General features: G+C 40.5%; 1 protein-coding gene across 3 annotated transcripts in view; it reads left to right on the top strand.

Moving 5' to 3' along the window:
- Window positions 1-19,459, top strand: part of USP25 (ubiquitin specific peptidase 25) — a 97,187-nt gene that overhangs the window by 36,891 nt on the left and 40,837 nt on the right. For all 3 annotated transcript variants that reach the window (XM_056327994.1, XM_056327992.1, XM_056327995.1), the window contains 2 exons: window positions 1,705-1,867; window positions 17,609-17,695. In XM_056327994.1, coding sequence (XP_056183969.1) covers window positions 1,705-1,867; window positions 17,609-17,695 — 250 coding nt within the window. The remainder of the gene's footprint in view (window positions 1-1,704; window positions 1,868-17,608; window positions 17,696-19,459) is intronic.

The following is a 19,459-nucleotide window of genomic DNA, read 5'->3' as shown; positions in this document are numbered from 1 at the left end:
CTGGTCATATAACACTTTGGAAGGATTGTATCAGTGAGGAGGGAAATTAATTTGTTTGTTTGTTTACATTTTGGAATTTGCTTAGGAGATAACATTATTGTAAAAAGATACTTGCAACTAGCAACTATTGAAGAGTCAGGTTCCATCCCTGTGCATTGTTTGAAGGGATGTCAGAGCAGAAAGTTGAGAGGATTGTATGCCTGTCCTTTCAGTGCTGTTTACAATGTTATCTGTCAAAAAAAGTTAGAAATTGATTAATTCTTAGGAAATAACAGTTTTAGGTTCTTCCTGAGATATATTGATAGAAAAGTGGTATTTATACCAAGTGGTGTCTTGCTTTCTGAATGCTTCTGGTTTTTTTTTTATTTCCAAAATAAGTAGCAATAACAAATTAGTATGTCCCCCAAAGCAGTTATCTACAGTAAATTCATATAATGCTTCATAGTTCTTGTATATCTTGTAAGATACCTTTTCTTGCTTTAACAAGAGCATAGCTTGAAACAAAAGGTTACAGTTAGGAAAGGGAGGGATTACATTGTGTGTGGTCCCAGTTCCTGTCCCCGTGCCCTGCTCCCTGCCCTGTTCCTTTGCTTTTTCTGAGGTGTTGAAACTTTGTCCTTCAGGAACTCCATTTACAGACCAGCCTAAACCTGCTTTTATTGGATGTTAGTGCATCTAGAAGTGAAGGGGGCAATCCTTCATGCTGCTCAGACTGCTTAGATGCTTGTCATGCAGCTCCTGAATTCCTGCGCTCAGCCTTTTGTATGATAGTCTGAGCAGGTAGTTGAGGTGGTGACTACTGTGTCAGTGGTGCGTATGCCAGGCAGCTTGGCTTATGAGGTAGAGCCATTGTTGTATGACCTGAATATATCCATCTCCATCTTTTATTTAGAAATGCGGCTACCACAGATAACCTGTAAGGTGTTCTTTGTTGCCTGTCTAAGAATATGTGCTGATATAGAAATAACCGTGTTGAGTGAAGCTTGAGTTTGGGAGCATAACACACATCAGATCTTACTGTCATGTGAAATGTCAACGTTCAGCATAAATCACCTAGGAATAGTTTTCTGCAAAAAGAGTGATCATTGAAGCGTACAATTAACCTGTTGGCTAATTTGGGTGGCATTTGAAAAATTGTGGGAACATGTCTTTCCATGGCTCATAAAGTAATTACTTGCTATGTAAAGTGATTAATACAGTTGCATAAGTTGCGAAAATGGAAACTAAAAAAGGATCTTTCATTTTTGCAAGTTTGCCTAGCTAGCTTTGATTTCCTGTCAGTAAAATAAATATTGATGCCTTTGTGCTGTGCGTACCGATAAAAGCATTTGTAGATGAAAGCACTCCACTAACAGTGCTGCCTAAGATTTCTTGTTGTCCATCGTGTTTGAATCTGTTCTTAAATAATTGATGACTGACAGACATGGCTCTTGTATCTAGAGCTCTTACAGGAAATTCACTCACTCACTGATACTATTTTCCAAAAGGTAAGGGAATTGCTGTAACATACCTAAAAGTAAAATAACGTCTTCCTTTTGAAGACATATTATTGCATATATATTTAAAACCAAACTCAGCAACTTTAAGTTAGCGGATGATGTAATTGTCTGTAGTAGTAAATGAGGGTGTTTTACTATGTCATGGTTTTTTGTTTTTTTTTTTTTTTCTTTTTCTCACATTTTTTCCCTCCATTCTGTTCCGAAGAGTTCTAGAAGCCAGTATTGCAGAAAATAAAGCAAGTTTAAAGAGGACACATCCAGAGGTATGGAGTGACTCTCCAAACCCTTATGATCGAAAGCGGCAAGACAACTGTCCAGTAGGATTAAAGAATGTTGGCAACACGTGCTGGTTTAGTGCTGTCATTCAGGTAAGCACCCTCTTTGGTTAGCAGTGTATAGTCTTCATTGTATTTATTGTGAGCTGAGTTATTTTCAGTGGATACCTTAAGATACCAGTTTTCCTGGGAAGTTTATGCCACTGCATGAGATGGTTTTGAGCATTACTTATTTATTGCATCTCTTAACGTGTTCATCCGTAAGTCTGATTGAAGTCTAGAAAGTACTGTAGCATAACCAAGCGAGGCTTCAAAATGTTTCTTACTAAAAAGTTGTTGAAGACAATGAGTTGAGTCCCTGAAGATCCTGGATGTCTGCAGCTCACGCTGACATCAATAACAATTGTGGATGCCTAAAACCATGTGAAAACTGGATTACGGATGAGGAACAGGCTTTTTTATATTAAAAAGAATGCATGCAAATGACTGAAAGGGGGTGGCTGATAATGGGGGTATGCAGAGGAAGTGAAACACTCTCAATCATGGACTACTTACAGAATAGCTACAAGGAAATAGCTGAGTAGGGTTAAGGAAGGAATAACAGAGAAGAAAACTTGGAGGAGGAAAGTAAAGGTCTAATACAGATGCAGGTGTGTCTGTTTTGGGTTGTTTTACCTAATGCAGCCAATATATGTGGTTTTAGTCTGTTCTAGTGTATATGTAGCTTAGTTAAAAACTACCTTTTTTTTTTTTTAAGATAGTCTCAGTAGGGAAATGAGTACAGTTACTGCAACTTTTCTAGTGAAATCTAATGTTGGGTTTGCGTGGCAAGATTTTGGTAGCAGCAGGGCTACAGGGATGGCTTCTGTGAGAAGCTGCTAAAAGCTTCCCCCATATGTGGTGCCAATGCCAGCCGGCTCCAAGAGAGACCCGCCACTGGCCAATGCTGAGCCCATCAGCAATGGTAGTAGCATCTCTGTGATAACATATTTAAAAAGAGGGAAAAAACCACACCCTGCACAACAAATTGCAGCCAAGGAGAGGAATGAGAATATGTGAGAGAAACAACTCTGCAGACGCCAAGGTCATTGAAGAAGGAAGGAGAGGAGATGTTCCAGGTGCCAGAGCAGAGATTCCCCTTGAAGCCCACGGTGAGGCAGGCTGTTCCTCTGCAGCCCATGGAGGTTAATGGTGGAGCAGATGCCCACCTCCAGCCTGTGGAGGACCCCATGCCAGATAAGCTGTGACCCCGTGGGAAGCCTGTGCTGGAGCAGGCTCCTGGAAGGACCTGTGGAGGGAGGAGCCCATGCTGGAGTGGCCTTGCTGGTAGGACTTGTGGGGAGCCCGTGCTGTAGCAGCCTGTTCCTGAAGGATGGCATCCCATGGAAGGGACCCTCACTGGAACAGTTCATGAAGAACTGCAGCCCATGGGGAGGGCTCACTTTGGAAAAGTTAATGGAGGACTGTTTCCCATGGGAGGGACCCCATGTGGAGCAGGGGAAGAGTGTGAGGAGTTCTCCCCCTGAGGAGGAAGGAGTGACAGAGACAACATGTGATGGACTGACTGCAACCCCCATTCCCTGTCCCTCTGCGCTACTGCTGGGGCAGGAGTTAGAGAAAATCAGGAGTGAAGTTGAGCCCAGGAAGAAGTGAGGGGTGGGGGAAGGTATTTCTAAGTTTTGGTTTCATTTCTCATTATCCTACTCTGATTTGAATGGTAATAAATGAAACTAACTTTTCCAAGTTGAGTCTGTTTGGCCTGTGATGGTAATTGGTGAGTGTGTCCCTGTCCTTATCTTGACCCACAAGCTTTTTGTTATGTTTTCTTTCTCCTGTCTAGCTGAGGAGGGGAGTGATAGAGCAGCTGTAGTAGGCATCCAGCCAAGGTCAACCCACCATAGTTCTAGTATCAATAATTCATTGTACATAAACTTTATGAATCCATCTTTAAAGAGATTTTTTTTTTTAAAGAAGTAATTGCTAAACCTGTATATGCTTCTGTAAATAATCTGTAGAGATACTCAAAAGTGACCAGAAAACTGTGGGTGAAACTGGACTACAATAGGGGGAAATTTATTTTTACTATACAAGAAGCAAATTCAGCATATTGTAACTTCTCATAGTCTGATGTTTTAAGGGGAAGCAAATAAAATATCTAATATTTTTAACAAATTACTGTCAGGCTGAACCACTTCAGAAACCAATGCTGTTACTTTCATACTGATGGCTGTTGTACTTCAGGCTGAGTCCATTCAGATCTGTGTTCTGCCTAGCAATTTCAGCAAATGGATGTTTACAGAGGAGTACAAACACTATGCGTGATACTGCTCTGTTAAAACACTCCCAAGCCTCCAACTGCTTGTATCTTGGGGGAGTCTCTTAATCCTTTTAGTTTTAGTCGGTAATCCCCAGAGGACCTCTCTTTTATGTACTTGTCTCCCTTGAACCCTGAAAACTTCTTGTACCCATAGAGCCCTTTGGGTAGGAATTATATAGTTGTGCTCCCTATTGCATGAAAACTGCCTTGGTTTTTTTGTTTGTTTTTTTGAACCTGGCTCCCACTAGCTTTATATTGTTGCCTCCATGTCTCCTGGTGGACAAGTCAGTTAAAAGTTGATTGCCGTTACAGTTCTGTGGACTGCTGTCATACTCGCTTTCAACAGGTTGGTGGTCTTTTCCCAAGCTGACTGCTGAGTTATCTATCTTGTTGCTGTTCTACACGTCTTTTGTAGCTCCAGTAGCATTTTGGTTGGGGGACCAGGAAACCTGTCAAGGTGTAAGCTATGAACTTATGAGGTGGTATGATGGACAGAGATACAGACTTTTCAGGAAAGACAACTAGGGATGACAAGGAAAGGTGTTGCCTTCCTTGTGAAGGAGCAGCTAAAATGTATGCGATGCTTTTGTGGGACAATATGAGTTTTAAGATGAGAGTTTGTGGGTCAGGATCAGAGGAGAGATTGTTAGAGGTATCACTGATTAGTCTGTTAGAGACCACCCTCCTGAGGATGCGGACCAAAATTTCTTTAAAGAGGCAGGGAAGTCTCTGGATCACGGTCTGTGGTTCCCATGGGGAACTTTAATAAACATCTTCACACCTGCTGGAAGTCCAGCATAGCAGGACACAAGCAAACCAGATTTCTGGAGGGTAGCAGGGAACACTTCTTGATATGACTACCGATGGGACAACTAGGGGTGATGTGCAGCTGGACCTGCTGTTCCCTAAAATGGAAGAACTAGTTGAAGAGGTAATAATGTGGGTACTTTTGACTGCAGTGACCATGAAATAGTGGAGTTCAAGATGCTGATGGGAGTGAGGAAAGAATAACAGGGTACAGACCCTAGAGTTCAGGAGAGCAGATTTTGGCTTCTTGAGCAAGTTGATGTCTGGGTTCTCATAGGAGGTAGCTCAGGAGTGCAGAGGAGCTCAGGAAAGCTGGCAGCATCCTCTAACAGCCAGAAGGGGCCATTCTGCTGCCGAGGGCTGAGGTCCAATGCAAGCAGGCAGTGTGCAGGAGATGGAAGCAAAGATGGTCTACTGAGGAGGGGTTTGGAAATGTTGCCCAGGCACGAAGGGATGGTGTTAGGGAAGTGAAAGCTAACCTAGAGGTGATGTCTCAAGGCATGTCTAGAGTAACAAGAAGAGATTTTGATGCTCATAAAAGGCTGATCAAGGAGAACATGGTTCTGTTGCTAAATAGAGCAGGCGATTTAGTGACAGCAGGCTTAAATAAGGCTGAGGTGCTCAGTGCCTTGCTTTGCCTCAGTCTTCATCTGTGCTTGGTCAGGGGAGAGGAACTCTGAGCAGTGGTTAAGGACCGAGTCAGAGATTACTTGAGAACTTCACCATGTAAGTCCACAGGACCCACTGAGCTGCATCCAGTGGTGCTGAAGAGAATGGTGGGAAGTCTTAGCAGGGCCACTCTTTATCATCTTTGAAAGGTCACGGAGAGTCAAGGAGGTTTCTGGTTTATCTGGGGACAGGCCAAAAAGTCAGCTTGCGAAGCTATGGGATGGTCTGCATTAGATGACCATTGAGAAGATGGAGTCAGGCTTTTCACAGCAGTGCGTGTTGGGAGGATGAGGGGCAATGGGAGTAAGTTGAGTAAGAGAGGTTCAGCTTGGAGATAAGAAGCATTATTTCCCGTGAGGACAGGCAGCAGTGGAGATTGCCTAGAGAGGCTGTACAGGCTCTGTTGAACCGTGAAGGCTTTTAGGATGTGCTTGGAAAAAGCCCCGAGCAGCCTGTTCTGATCTCACAGGTGACCTCCTGCTCAAAGCAGGAAGTTCAGCAAGAGACTTCACCAGTCCTTTCAGAACTGAACTGCCCTATGATTCTATAGGAATGTTTTCCATTTCATTCTGTCTTCCTTTCTGAATTTTTTTATTCTGTTTTTAACTACTTCATATGTTGAACTGATACTTCCATGGGCCTATCTGCCATAAATTCAGAGTTTTGAATAATACTGCTTAGCTTGGTGCCTGTCATTTCCTATAGGATTGCTTCCCACCAGGTACCTCCCTGTACACTTACCTGTGCTGAATTCAGCTTTATTACAGTCTGTCAGTCCCATATGATCCTTCTGTCACTTCATCCTTGCCAGCTCTTGTTTTTGCTACATTGCCTATCTCCATACTAAGCAAGCTTGGTCATCTTGCCACTTGCTCCTTTTTCTAGATCACTTCTAAATTTTGCTTACCATCACAGACTCTGTGAATTTCCGGTAGCATCACTTTGGGATGGAACAGGTGGTTTGCTCTTGCCCTCTTTTTCTTTTTGATTGCCTGTTTGTCTGTGTCTGGACCTTCCATCTTACCTCGACACTGCTTAGTTAAAAGTTTTTGTTGATTGACTTCTTTAGAAATTACTCTGAAATCCCAGTAGACTACATAAATTGGATTGCTGTTATCCATGTTCTTTTTGACTACTTGATGTTGCATGGATGTTTTTTGTTTGTGGTGAGTTTGTTTTGGTTTTGGTCTTTTTTTTTATGGGTGGGATTTAATTACCTGCAGATAATTGCACTGTAGGTAAAGAAATGGAAAGAGTTCTTTATTTGTTCTACCACCTCCCTTCCCACCAAAGTTTTTATGTTCTTGACCCCTTTCAGCATCTAGTAATCTATCACGTGTTTGAGTTTTCTGTTTTCCTGAGATCTTTTATGTTTCCCTTGTTCATCTCTCCTCCTTCCCTTATTCCTTCACATGCATAGCAATTTTTTCAATAGCAGAAACATTGTCCTGGTGCTAATATAGAGAAACACTTTATTTCCATGAAGTTCTTTGTGGGGCTAATATGACTTGGCATTTTACTTCGTTTTGTAATTAGATTTTACATTCCATAGTAGTCCCAAATCTCAAGATGACTGATTTTATGTGTATGTGCGTTTCTGTAAAAGAAATATTTATACAAGGTAGACTGCAAATGTTTAAATATATGTTTTCAGGGAAACTTGAATTGTAATTCATTAACTACAGAGATAAGAACAGAGGCTAGAGAATGTAAAAACCTATGCTAGACCTATGAGCTCATGTTGTTTATACCCGATGTGCAACTTTATACCTTGAAAACAGATTATAAAGAGGGCTGACTAGTTGTTATGGTCACTACCCATATTATGTGAAAATCTGTGGCATTTGGAATTATAATGGTTTGATCCTAAAACATAGCTAAACTTCTGTATTTAGGTCTATAGAATGTAATTCAAGTAAACCACTGAAAGATTTGTAACTTCGGTTGGTTGAAAACTTAGGTTATTAAATTGTCTGCCAGCCAGGAAGACTTAGGTTTCAAACAACCATCCCAGGAAATTTAATGCATGTTAATTTAGAGCATTAGCTAATACCGTATTTATTTATCCACAGGGCAGACTGACTCCTTGGGTTGCATTGACTATGCAGAAACATTTTGAGGCTTTCTTTAGGAGTCTTTTGAAACCTGACACATCGCATAGGTCAATAATATCTAAGTGTTAACTACTGTCAGTCACAATGATATACTGTGTAATATAATCTGAAACTAAAATGCAAAGGAAGAAAACTTTTTTTCTTTCTATTTAAGGGGTGCTTGTTAAGGAAAAAAAAGTGCTTTTGTCACTTTGACAGTTTCCTTATGCAATGCATCTTTCTTTATAGCCACCAATTAGCTGACTTTGTCAAATGTAGTCATCAATGGTTTGTTGTATTTGCACTAAGGGCATGAAATTCTTTTAAGATATGTTTGCAATGAGTGACAGCAAACCCGAACAAGATTCAAACATTGCTAGAAATACTGTCTTTTAATCTGTATTTATTTGTGCGTTAGAGAAATACGCACATGTGAAAGTCATCCTCCTCTGTGGGGAAAAAGAGGAGTCTCTCTTCAGTTAGCTCCAAAACAAAGTTCTGCTCTCAAGAGTTACATTCAGCATCATTAAAATGAACAGTAATTTCTTCCACACTAACTTCTAAAAATCTGTCCTGCTGTTGAAGACTTTTGACTTGATAACAGCTTGAATTTAAAACTGAAAACATGTCAAAGTGAAACTGTACTAAAGCATGTCCCCTTCTTCCTTACCAAGAAACAAATCAGGTCCCTCAACAATTTTCCCGCCTCCTCTTGAATTCGTAATAAACCTACATTTTTGGCGTGAGTTCACCAATACATACTTTTGCTACTGTTTAGCTAGATTAACTTTTATAGAAGGATCTCAAAATCTTGAGGCTTTAGAATATTTCCAGAAGGTGGTTTGTGTGGGTTTATTTTTCTCATTATTGTAACAGTGTGTATCTGTTCTTGAAATAGAACTTAGATATTAAGTTCTTTAAAGAAACGAATAATGAATATACCACTACATGTTTCTACTTCCTTTTTTTCAGTAAATCTCAGTGGCTCCATTGTAAAAAGGTAATTTCACAATTGTCCTTGGTTTTAAGAGTTTATAGTCTGAAAATGGCTTATAAATAATACATTTATTGAGCCTGTGAAGCGGCTCCTTTGTTTCATGCTGAGCACAAGTTAAGTGTTTACAGGATGTAGGATGCCGAAGGTGGGTAATGCACAGGACACGCATGCGCTATTGATACTGTGTCTGTAGGCTTGCTGCCCGTGCAAGTTTTCTCCCAGGTGTTTTGCTTTAGGACATTGCACAAGACTAATTTTTATCTTTTGGAGCTCCAAACAGGGTTTCAGTCATGTGTGGGAAGCAATGCACTGGCAGTACTTGCCCTTTGAAATCATGGGAGGTACCAAGTAGTAGTGAATGTTGTCCACTCGCTGCGCTAAGACACATTTCGGATGGAAGGAAGAAAGTATGTGGGGAGTCACATGAAAGTTTTTCTGTAAATGCTGCTCTGTTTCCCCTCCCCCCAGTCCCATACCTGAAGTACTAGGTGTAGTGTTTTCCCACGTCTCTTGACTTCCCACAGGCCTGTCTGGATTGTAGCTCTTCCCTTTGCCAAATTAGTTATCCCTACAGGACAGCTGGGGTTTGTCATCTCCACAGTCTTTTCTCTGGGATTCTGTCAAAGTCTGGTTAGCCATTCAAAAATGAGGCTTCCCCCCCTCCCCCCTGCAAAGTACATAGCCTGCAGAATGAAGAATTAGCAAGCTACTGTCTTACAAGCACAAATCTCCATGGATGCTCTTTAACTTTTAATTTCAGGGTCCCTAACACCACTTCTGGTGTTTCACTCTGTTGTGTCATGTTTAGGAGCAGCCTTCTTGCTTTCTTGATGTCAATATATTGGGGTTTAGGATCTCATTTGATCCTAAACTTCTACTTCTGGGAAGAAGCAAGCCAGCTTGATAAGTGAGAATCAAGCAAGTATTTTCTTCCCAGTTGGTGTCTCAGCTGTTGTTCTTACCATCTTTAAAGCAGCCTACCACAAGTATCTAACTTGGCATTGTTTTGTTTTTCCCATTTGTCATGTTGAATGAGAAGGATTGTGATGGATGATGTGGTAGTGCATTGATACCAAAAAGCCTAGTATATAATAAGAGTTGAATGGATGTACATTGTACGTGACTCCCTTGCTTCCCTGGACATGCAATGGAAGGTTGCGTGCTGAAGAGCGTTTAGTGCCAAATCTCCATTTGAGTTAAAATGGTCATTGATGGAATATTTTCTTTCTGCTGTTTTCTCTGTGGAACAGCCTGTAGCAGGGGTGTGGGGAGGAATAATGATTTAAATTGTTCTGTAGAGTTTCATGGACAGAGGAATAACGATGTTGAAAATCTAGTTTCTTGCATTTCCTCCCTCTGTCACTCCTTCTGTTCCTCTGAAGTAAAGACTGACCTGTCACAGGTTCAGTCATCCTGTGATATTTGCTGACAGGATATTCCTTTTCTGCTTTCTGTTCTTCCCTGTGGTCTCCAGTTCCCTCTGGTTGCTTATGTGATTTTTTCAGACTCTTACCTTTATATTTAGTGGCATGTAATATTGCAAAACTTATGTTGTGAAGGATTGGAAAGCTTTAGTAAATGATGGCTTTAGCTTTGGTTCATAAATAGTTGTTTATTTAATTAAAATAAAGGATAAAGAATAAGTGTTGGGTTGTGATCCTGTGTGCAGTTCCTAGGTTCGGAAGGGCATAAAGCCATTGCATTCTTTAGGTGTGTTCTTTAAAGTTGTACCACAAACTTATTTCATGTTGTTGTGCGTTTAGGCAAGAAGTTGAAAACCATAACCATATAAAGAGATGCTGGCTGTTACTTTATGTTCTAATAGAATTTTTTCTTGCTTCGAACGTGTAATAGAGGAGTGGTTGAATGGCATTTTTTAGTATGTGCCAAGACACGAGTATAAAGTGAATTCTTCTGGACACATATCATACTTATCCGTCTTCTGAATTGCAGTAATGTTCTGAGTTTGTTGCTATAAACAAGTAAATGTTCTCTCAGTGCCAGCTGGTAATAGCATGGTGAGCTGTTTGTTCAAAATGTTAACCCAAGTCTGCTAGAGGTCTTAAGTTAGTTTAGAATAGAATCATAGAAAGATTTAGGTTGGAAAAGATCTTTGAGATCATAAAGTCCAGCCATTAACCCTAGACTGCCAAGTCTGTCACTAAGCACCGCATCTATGTGTCTTTAAAATTATGCTCCGGGGTTTGGTGATTCCACCACCTCCCTGGGCAGCCTGCTCCAATGCTTGACCACCTTTCAGTGAAGACATTTTTCCTAACACCCAATCTAAACCTCCTCTGGTGCAACTTGAGGCCATTTTCTCTTGTCCTGTTGCTAGTTAATTGGGAGAAGAGACCGACCCCCCCCTGCCTACAGCCTCCTTTCAGGTAGTGGTAGGGAGATCCCCTGAGCATCCTCCTCTCCAGACTAAACCACCCCAGTTCCCCCAGCTGCTCCTCATAGGACTTGTGCTCCAGACCCTTCACCAGCTTCGTTGCCCTTCTCTGGACACGCTCCAGCACCTCCGTGCCCCTCTTGTAGTGAGGGACCCAAAACTGAACACGGGATTTGAGGTGCAGCCTCACCAGAGCTGAGTACGGGGGGACGATCACTGCACTTGTCCGGCTGGCCACGCTCTTTCTGATACAAGCCAGTTGTTTGACTTTTCAGTATCAAACAATATGAAAGCTGTTTCCCATCTTCTTCCATGTTACACCTCAGCCTTTTGGAAAAGCAAAACATGACAGCTTAAAACTGTTGTTTCATACCCTGTTTTTCAGTGTTTTGGAATGCTGATTCGTTAACTGTTCATAAATAAAAACATCTTTTTTGAGATACTTTCCAAAGCTTTTAAGACCTGGGATTGAATGTCTTTGTGACTTTGAAAATGCTAAGTATTTCCCTGACTGCTGCGACTGTACATGTGGAGTTATTCTGCAGAAGTTCAGCCATAAGACAGTGTCATATCTGTCTGTAGGAGTTTTGTTTCAGAGAGGGAGAGCGGAAGAAAACCCTCCTCTTCCTATACTTTCACAATGAGGTTTGAACAGAAATCTGCTCAAGTCCCAGCTTGGAAGCTGTTTTCCTCTCTTCCCTTCCCTCTTCCTTACATGCAATTTTCTAAAGAATGTGGGGATTTTCAGGAAGGCTTTTGACTGTGCCAAATTCTCAATGCATGGAGAAAAGCAGATTCAGGAATGTATTTTGGGTGACTTCCTCATTTTCTTAAGGCTTGGTTGTTTTTTCTCTAAAAGGTAAAAGACAAAACACGGGGCTATTATATGCTGAAGAGAACATATATTTAAAATTCTCAATAGTCTTGTTACAGTAACTTTCTACATTGCAAGTAAAATGTGTTTAAACTCATTTGAATATCCACATAGCGGTTTCCTTTTAGTTTAAGCACTGCAGGTAGAATTCTTGTTGTATCCGTGCTTGCTGAGTTTTACTGCTGTGCAGTGCATGCGTAGGCTCAAACATAGGCCTGATGACTACGTTTAATGCCCATCATTAGTCTATTCTGACAACAGGACTTAGCACTTACACGAGTAAAATGTCCAAGAGCGGAGCAGGAGGCAGCCCAAGTGTGAGTTGTAAGGACGTGCTGGGTGGAAAGGACCATAATGCAGGAGCAGAGAGCGGCCAGCGCAGAGGCAACAAACAGCTACTTCATGGGCTTTGCTGTGAGAAAAGTACGTTTAAAAATACGAACCAAAAGAGAAAACAGTAACATAGATCAATAAATAGAAAAGGTGGGAAGGCCTTAAAGAGGAGGGAGAAGTGATTCTCCCAATTTAGTGGTATAGATTCCAAAAGACTTGAACGTTGGAGAGAAGTGGGCTTGGTTGCCAGTGAAGTTGGTTATGTTTTTGCAGCATGGAGCTTCGGACACTAATATTCAATCTGAGGCATGCAGGGAGGTTAAGTCACTAATAAGCCTAAGTGCAGTGTTTAGGATTACTTTTATTTGGAACCCCCATAGTACTTTAAATGTAATAGTTTTCGGTATTTGAAGTTCTTAATGTTATTGGAAGGAACATATGCTAATGCATGCAGGTGGGAACATACATTCCATAAAGTTCTGTGTTTTCTTTGATTTAGATTAATGGCATGAATAAAAAAATTATTCCTAATAATGGCTAATCTACCCCACTAAAACTAGCTCTCTATACAGTACATCACCAAAATTGTTTATAAAGTGAAAATGTAAGTCTAATTTGTTATGTTGGCAAACTATTCCAAATAATATACTTAATGACACAGGTAGAGCTCTATTTTTGCTTTTTATTTTTAGTGCAATAATAATGTATTCGTTCTTTGAGATTCCTCTGTGCTTGTTCCTCAGAATGAAGGTAGATGGTCTCTGCTTCGTGGCTTTAAAATCTGAATAAATGTAAAATTGTAAATGCGTAAAATGCCCCAGATGACTAAATGAGGCAAATAGGTGTTGTGATGTGTTAATGCATATATAAGCTTTCAACTTACACAAGATCATGTTTTAGCTAAATGCCAGTACCTGAAGCAATTCCTTTAGGAACTCTGTAGGAACGCGTACTCTTCTGCCAAAGAGTTGCTCTTCAAGCTGTGCTAATAAGATACATTTAGGTTTTGGGTACTAGCCAAATTAAGTCCTTCCTAAATTTTCTATGCCAAAATTCAAGTTAGTCTTTGTATTTTTTTCCAGTTAAAACTCAAGCCTTGGCACTAATTTGGACAAATTCCTAGCCAGTATTGGCTGTTGACACATAGGTATCCTTATGTACACCTACGCCAGTCATTGCATCCTTGCCTTGATGGTAAAAGGTAAAAGCCTTCCCTTTAGCAAGACAGAGCCTACAAACAGGGAGTCTGTGGCCTCCCACAAGAATGGAAATTGCACAACTTTTTCTTGGGGCTGCTCTAAGAGAAACTGGAATGATGATCACATTTCACAATACACTGGTGGTGTTCCAGCTGTGTACCAGTAGATCTGTCCTATTTTGTTTGCTAAGCATCGGTAGTAACTGGTTGGGTTTTGCTTTTGTTTCTCTTATCACCTTAGAAACTCAGGTCTTCTGCAGCCGTTAACAGCCCTGGTCCAATGTATCCATTCTACTTAAAATATCCTAGATGATTTTCAGCCAAATGAGAATGTTTTTGTCATCTTGCTGACTCGTTTAGAATTAGTAGTCTGAAACAACTTGAAAGTCCTCCTTTCCAAGCTTAACCTTTGTGAATTGAATGGGGAGGTGGCTGTGTTCCTGGTATTGCGAAATTAGGGTTTTCATGTAAACTTGTGTAAAGTTGATCCATATTAAGAATTCCCCAGTTCTTGTGCAGAATTTCTTGCTTTTTTGTTCTCAATGGTGGGAACAAATACAAAATTGCTAGTCAAAGAAAGTGAAGGGTTTTCTTACATTTGTTAGTGAAACAGCTGGTTTTAGTGCTCTGTGCTCACAGAACTTGCAAGAATCCATCAGAAAGCCTGTCTAAAGCTTTGTGCGGGAGCTTGGTAAGTCATCTGTTACCTAGATGCAGAAGTCTGTTTTCCTACTCTCCAAGTATTGTTGATAGCAGTAACTTTGCTATTTTAGGACTCTGCTGGTGGCTCTTCATGAGCTGCGTTGCATGCCAAGCTTTTATAGATTTAGTATGATGACTAATTTATATTCTTGTTGTATTAATGCAATGTTACAGTTCTTGAATGTTAAGAATTAATTCTTTACTCAAGCAACCTAAATTCTGCCAGGGTCCTTATGTTTGATAATCCTAGACATTAAGCGGGGAAAGGGATAAGCAGGGTGTTTTAGGTAAAGCCAAGGCAGGTTATACTCTGAAATTGCATTTGGACTCTATATAGTGTGGGTAGACATTATTCAGAAAAGCTAATGTTTTCAGTGTCTTAAAGTCTTGAAGCTTCAACTCTACCAAGCTCTGGCACAACAGAAATTACATCTACATCATCAGCACCTACAGCAGGAGAAAGCCACAGTGTGTCTGTTGTCATTCAGCATGGTTAGCTTCAATGGCCTAAACTGACACTGGATTTTTGGTGGTGTTTTTATTCTAATTTTTGTTCACTATCTTGTTTAGCCCCCAAACTGACATGATAGGAGGGAGGTGTTCTAAAAATCTGTTTGTTTTCATGATAATTTGAATTGATGTAACTTATCTTAGCCTTAGCTTGGTCAAGTTTCCAGGTGACAGCTTTTAAATAGGTTTAAATACATTGGGGGGAAGGGGGGAACACCCCACCTTTTGGAGAATTGTTCTTGTATGAGTAATTTTTGCATGCTTTACGCTGGTAAATTTAAAACATACTTGATCAAGACCAGTAGAAATGAAGTATCCAGCTTTTGAAGTATCCAGCTTTTAGATCCAGACTGTTTTCTTGCAGTGGGACTCCGGACACCTTTCTGTAGCTGAAGCCAAGTGGGTGAGAGGTGAAGTGCTGCCCCATGCAATGTGTTTGGAAGGCCAGTGCTTTGGCCTGGGGCCAGTGGGTGGCACTTAGGCCAGGGACAGTCTCTGCTGTGTCTCTCCTGGTGGCTGCAGAAGAACAGCTTCTGCTCCATGGCATTACTTACCCTGGGTGTAGGAAGCCTGGGCAATGGAGGGCTCAGCACATTAGGAATTGTATTGCCTAACCCCTTTCTGAAGCACTGGGGTGGGGGGGTCTCAGCTGTGCTGAGGGCTTAGGTGAGCTTGTTTAGATCTCCTTACCTCAGGAAGAACTGTAGGTTCCTCCTTGAGGTACACTGGGCACAAAAATTAGTTCGTCTCAGGCATGCTTAGTATATACTTGTTTGCACTTGCACTGGGAAATTATCTTTTCTTTTGTGAAGGTAGAAGTTTCCTGAATTTAATTTAACTCAATATAGAAGAGCTACAGCATGATACTGTCCTGTTAGCATTTATGTTGTTGGCAGTAGGTTAACTGTGAGTGTTCTGCTGCATCTTAGTATGACCACGCACAGCATAAGCTGTTCTAGAGAAAAGTTTAACAACTGAATATCCTGCATAGGAAATTCTGAGTAAAGCAAAGCCGAAGAAGAAGAAATGAGCACACCGGACAATCCTTTCACTTCTGTAAGCTGCTGAGAATAATTAAGTTCATTCATCTTAGTAAAACACGGGGTTACGTGTTCACAGTTCAGAGTTCTAGACTGAAGAAATAGAATTTTTGTGAGAAACTTGTGGATTGAATGCCAGGCAAAAATTCTAAACTTTAGTACAGTTTTCTGTACTCATTTCATAATGCACATAAACAAATTTGGCTAGCTCAGCTTCTTGGCCCTTTGATGGTACTTGGATTAGTAATGGAGAGAAGTCAATCTTTGGACATTATATTTCAGCAGCTGGTTTGTTTTGTGCATAAGACCGTGCTATGTTTTGCTTGATGAAGAGCCCACCGGTGGAATGCTGTTACATCATGAGACATAAGTTCAATTAGTATGAACTTCTAGAATGACACTTGAATTAAATATTAACATTTTCCATGCTTTGAGTAAGTAAACAAAGGACTCTGGGTTTTGATCTCCCTTCTTTGCAAGGGTGGATAAAAGGGGAACCTGTGTTTTGAACAGCAAAACAGAAAAAGAAAAAAAAAGCCTGACTACTCCATTGTTTGTTGATTTAGCAAGGTCAGAAAGGTCTGTTTTGTTTGGTGTTTGTGAATATTTTTTCTATTACTTACTCTTAAATCTAAAAATGTTAGGAAAGACAACTTTAGCCTTTTCATCTTGCTGGAGATGCTGTAAACTGTGGGGTATGGGAAGAAGTTAAAACTGGTACAGGCTCTTCCACCGAGAGGTGAAAATGTTTCTGAAAAGCATCAACTCAGCTTTTTTTCCTTGCAACATATTCTAAATTATTAGAATAAATACAGTGCCTCTTCACAATTTGTTTTTGCACTGTGGTGTTGAAATCCTGTTAAATTAGCTGTGGTCTGTGACTGAAATCTTTACCTGGACAAGTTGTGGGATCAAAGTCTATTGCTGGGGTAGGCAAACTCTGCCTTTCCACAATCAATAACTAATATGTGATTGGGGGCTTTGGGGGCGGGGGAGGGGGGAGTTTATTATAGATTATAAACCCAAAGGATATGAATAGGAGGGCAGATCTTTCCTGTGCTTCTCTGAGGAGCGTGTTTAAAATGCTTTAGAACTTTTCTGCTACGCTTTCTTCATCAGAACGCTAGCCTGTGGTAATGCAGTGAACTTTAGTTGAAGTGCTGTCTGCCTGTTCAGAAGAGCAGTGATGCAGTTACACAAGTGCTGAGGACTTCAGTTCTCAGCCACTGCTTTTGACTTTATTTTGCCAACAAAATCTTGTTCTTCTACTCTCTGGGCTGAAGTGTGTGTGTTACACTGTGGGGTTCTTTGTGGGTGTGCTTGTGGACACCCGATTTCATTTGTTTCTTATTGTTTGTGAAATGAGAATGTTATCGGTTCGTTACGTGCAATGTTGTATAACCCAGTTTCCTTACTGTAATGTACATCATTCAGATCCTAGAATAATGGGAGGAGTGGACAGAATGCAGAAAGTAGAGATCCATTGCATGGTTTTAAGTCACATAGATGAAGGTGTACTCTCTGCATGGAGGAGGCAGATGATAGAGGGGCTACAAGATGAATTTTACATGGCTAAAAGGCTTTAATTTCATTTTGAAAACTGAGGTTTACAACTAATGAAATTCTTGTTACAAAAAATAATTTACCTATATTTAAAATTATTGTTCCATTGGTGTGATTAAGTGTAAAGAAGATCTTTTATTATGCTGTTTTCGTGGCAAAAAATAATTGTCTTCTCATGAAAATATGTCTAGTGAAGTTAAGTGAAATCTAGCTTGTGCAATGCTAAGGTTTCATTTCAGATCTTAAACATCTCATTTATTTCACTAAGGCATGATTTGAAAGAATTCAGTATTGTTTGTAGAAGTCCTTAAATGTTTTTAATTTTTTTCTTTTCAGTCATTGTTTAACCTGCTGGAGTTTCGAAGACTAGTTTTGAATTTCAATCCTCCTGCAAATGCTCAAGACTTGCCCCGAAACCAAAAGGTAAAATTAGAAGCTAACTTCCCCTGGTGGCTGGAAAGGGCATTTCTCTCTTGTAATTGAATTTTACACTGTTCTCTAGCTCAAATTAGCATGAGTTTTATAGGTGCTAATTAACATTTCTCCGAGATTCCTATTACTGATCTTACATAAAGTACATTAGCCTCACGAGAGTGTGGGGCAGGGTGCTGAAGGAGCCAGAGTTTGCTCAGTGTACTGCTGCTTAGACCAGGGTCAGTGGAAGGATTTTGCTGGTAAGAGTTGTAGCAGCACTGCTGCCAGTGGGTGAGCATTTCTGATGTGAATGTAGCTTGTATTAGCAAACATATTTTATTCTAGTTCCCTCACACTGCAGCTAAGGCATGCTTTTTTGGTTACCTGCATGCTTTTGATCTGTATAGCTTTGCCAGCAATGTTAGTGTTGGCCTGGCCACTTCATTGGTTTTTTTGGGGATATTAATCAGTTGTAACTCACAATCCAAGCTGAGATTAAGCTTTTGGTTATTACCTTGTCTCTTCTGCCCTTTTCATGAGGTGAATGTAAGCATCAATTTTCCCATGTTTATTCTTGTACTTATTTGGGACTGGGGAGGGGACACCTCGGTTTAGGCTTCTTGTGACCTCAGACTAGCAAGCAGGGGAAGCTCATGGACTGAGGGACAAAAGAGACTGGTTTTTCTTCCTTTATGGATGCCCTCTGAGGAGAGATACATATAGGCACCTTGGCTTCTATGTTATGAAATATAAAGGAAGAAATGGGAAGAGGAAGTGGCTGTATGAAGTGTGAAGGCACTTGATGCCCTGATTTTTAGCAGGGGTTTACAGAGCAGTGAATTCTTACATATCCAGAAATTAGACTATTGCCTCTTGCTCCTTCCTTTTGGATTTTAAAAAGGGAGCATGTTGTTAGCCTGTTCTAATTTGTTTGGCACTTCAGGCTTGACTGGAATGTTCACTAGCAAAAGTAAGTGCTGCAAAACAAAACAGACATAGAGAAGATAGTGTCCATTTGCTAAACCTCTCGGTATGTGCCATAAAAGGGAAGCTGAATGTTCGGTCAGAACTGTGTGATTTCTCCCCTGCCTGCCCGCCCTCCTCCATTCAAAGAGCAAGTTGTCACTTGGTTTGTGTTTTGGTTTGTGGGTTGGTTTGTTTGTTTGTTTGTTTTGTTTTTTAGGAAAATGTGTTTGCATTGGTTCATGAGAGCGTGCAAATACAGCAAGGGTAGTATTGGGAGCATGTTACAAGAGGGTGACAGGACAATGTATTTTAGTGAGAAAGACAGGATAAATCTTGCTTTACCAAAGAGTTGTACTGAATTATTTATTTTCTTCATTTTTAGATTGACTTTCTGCCTGGTATTTCATTATTCATCTTATAACTCGTGTTACTAATATCCTCCAGTACTCAGAATTCTTTACCTTCTTTTTTTTCAGGGTGTAAAAAACAGTTGTTATCTAAGAGGTGATATAAAATAGATAATGACAAGCTGTTCTTGTCTTTGAAAAAAAGCCTTGCCCAAACATTGACACTAGCAGCCCAGAGCCTTTAGCAATTCCAATGTACTATTTCTTAGAAAGAAATTCTGACCATGACAGACAATGTTAAGGCTGTGTGAAACGGTGTGACTCCAGGCAGGTATATGGATATGTGCAGAAACCCTGCTTTCTGCAAGCCTGCTTAGTAAGAATCTCTGGCAGTAGTTTGTGTACTCTCCTTCATTAACTTAAATTCCCCAGATGAATTAACATTATTAACTGATATACT

Source organism: Falco biarmicus, chromosome 2 (genome assembly GCF_023638135.1).
Source record: "Falco biarmicus isolate bFalBia1 chromosome 2, bFalBia1.pri, whole genome shotgun sequence".
In the NCBI taxonomy this organism is placed as follows: domain Eukaryota; kingdom Metazoa; phylum Chordata; class Aves; order Falconiformes; family Falconidae; genus Falco; species Falco biarmicus.
The sequence above is the reverse complement of the archived record's forward strand: the minus strand, read 5'-3'. Positions and strand labels throughout refer to the sequence as shown.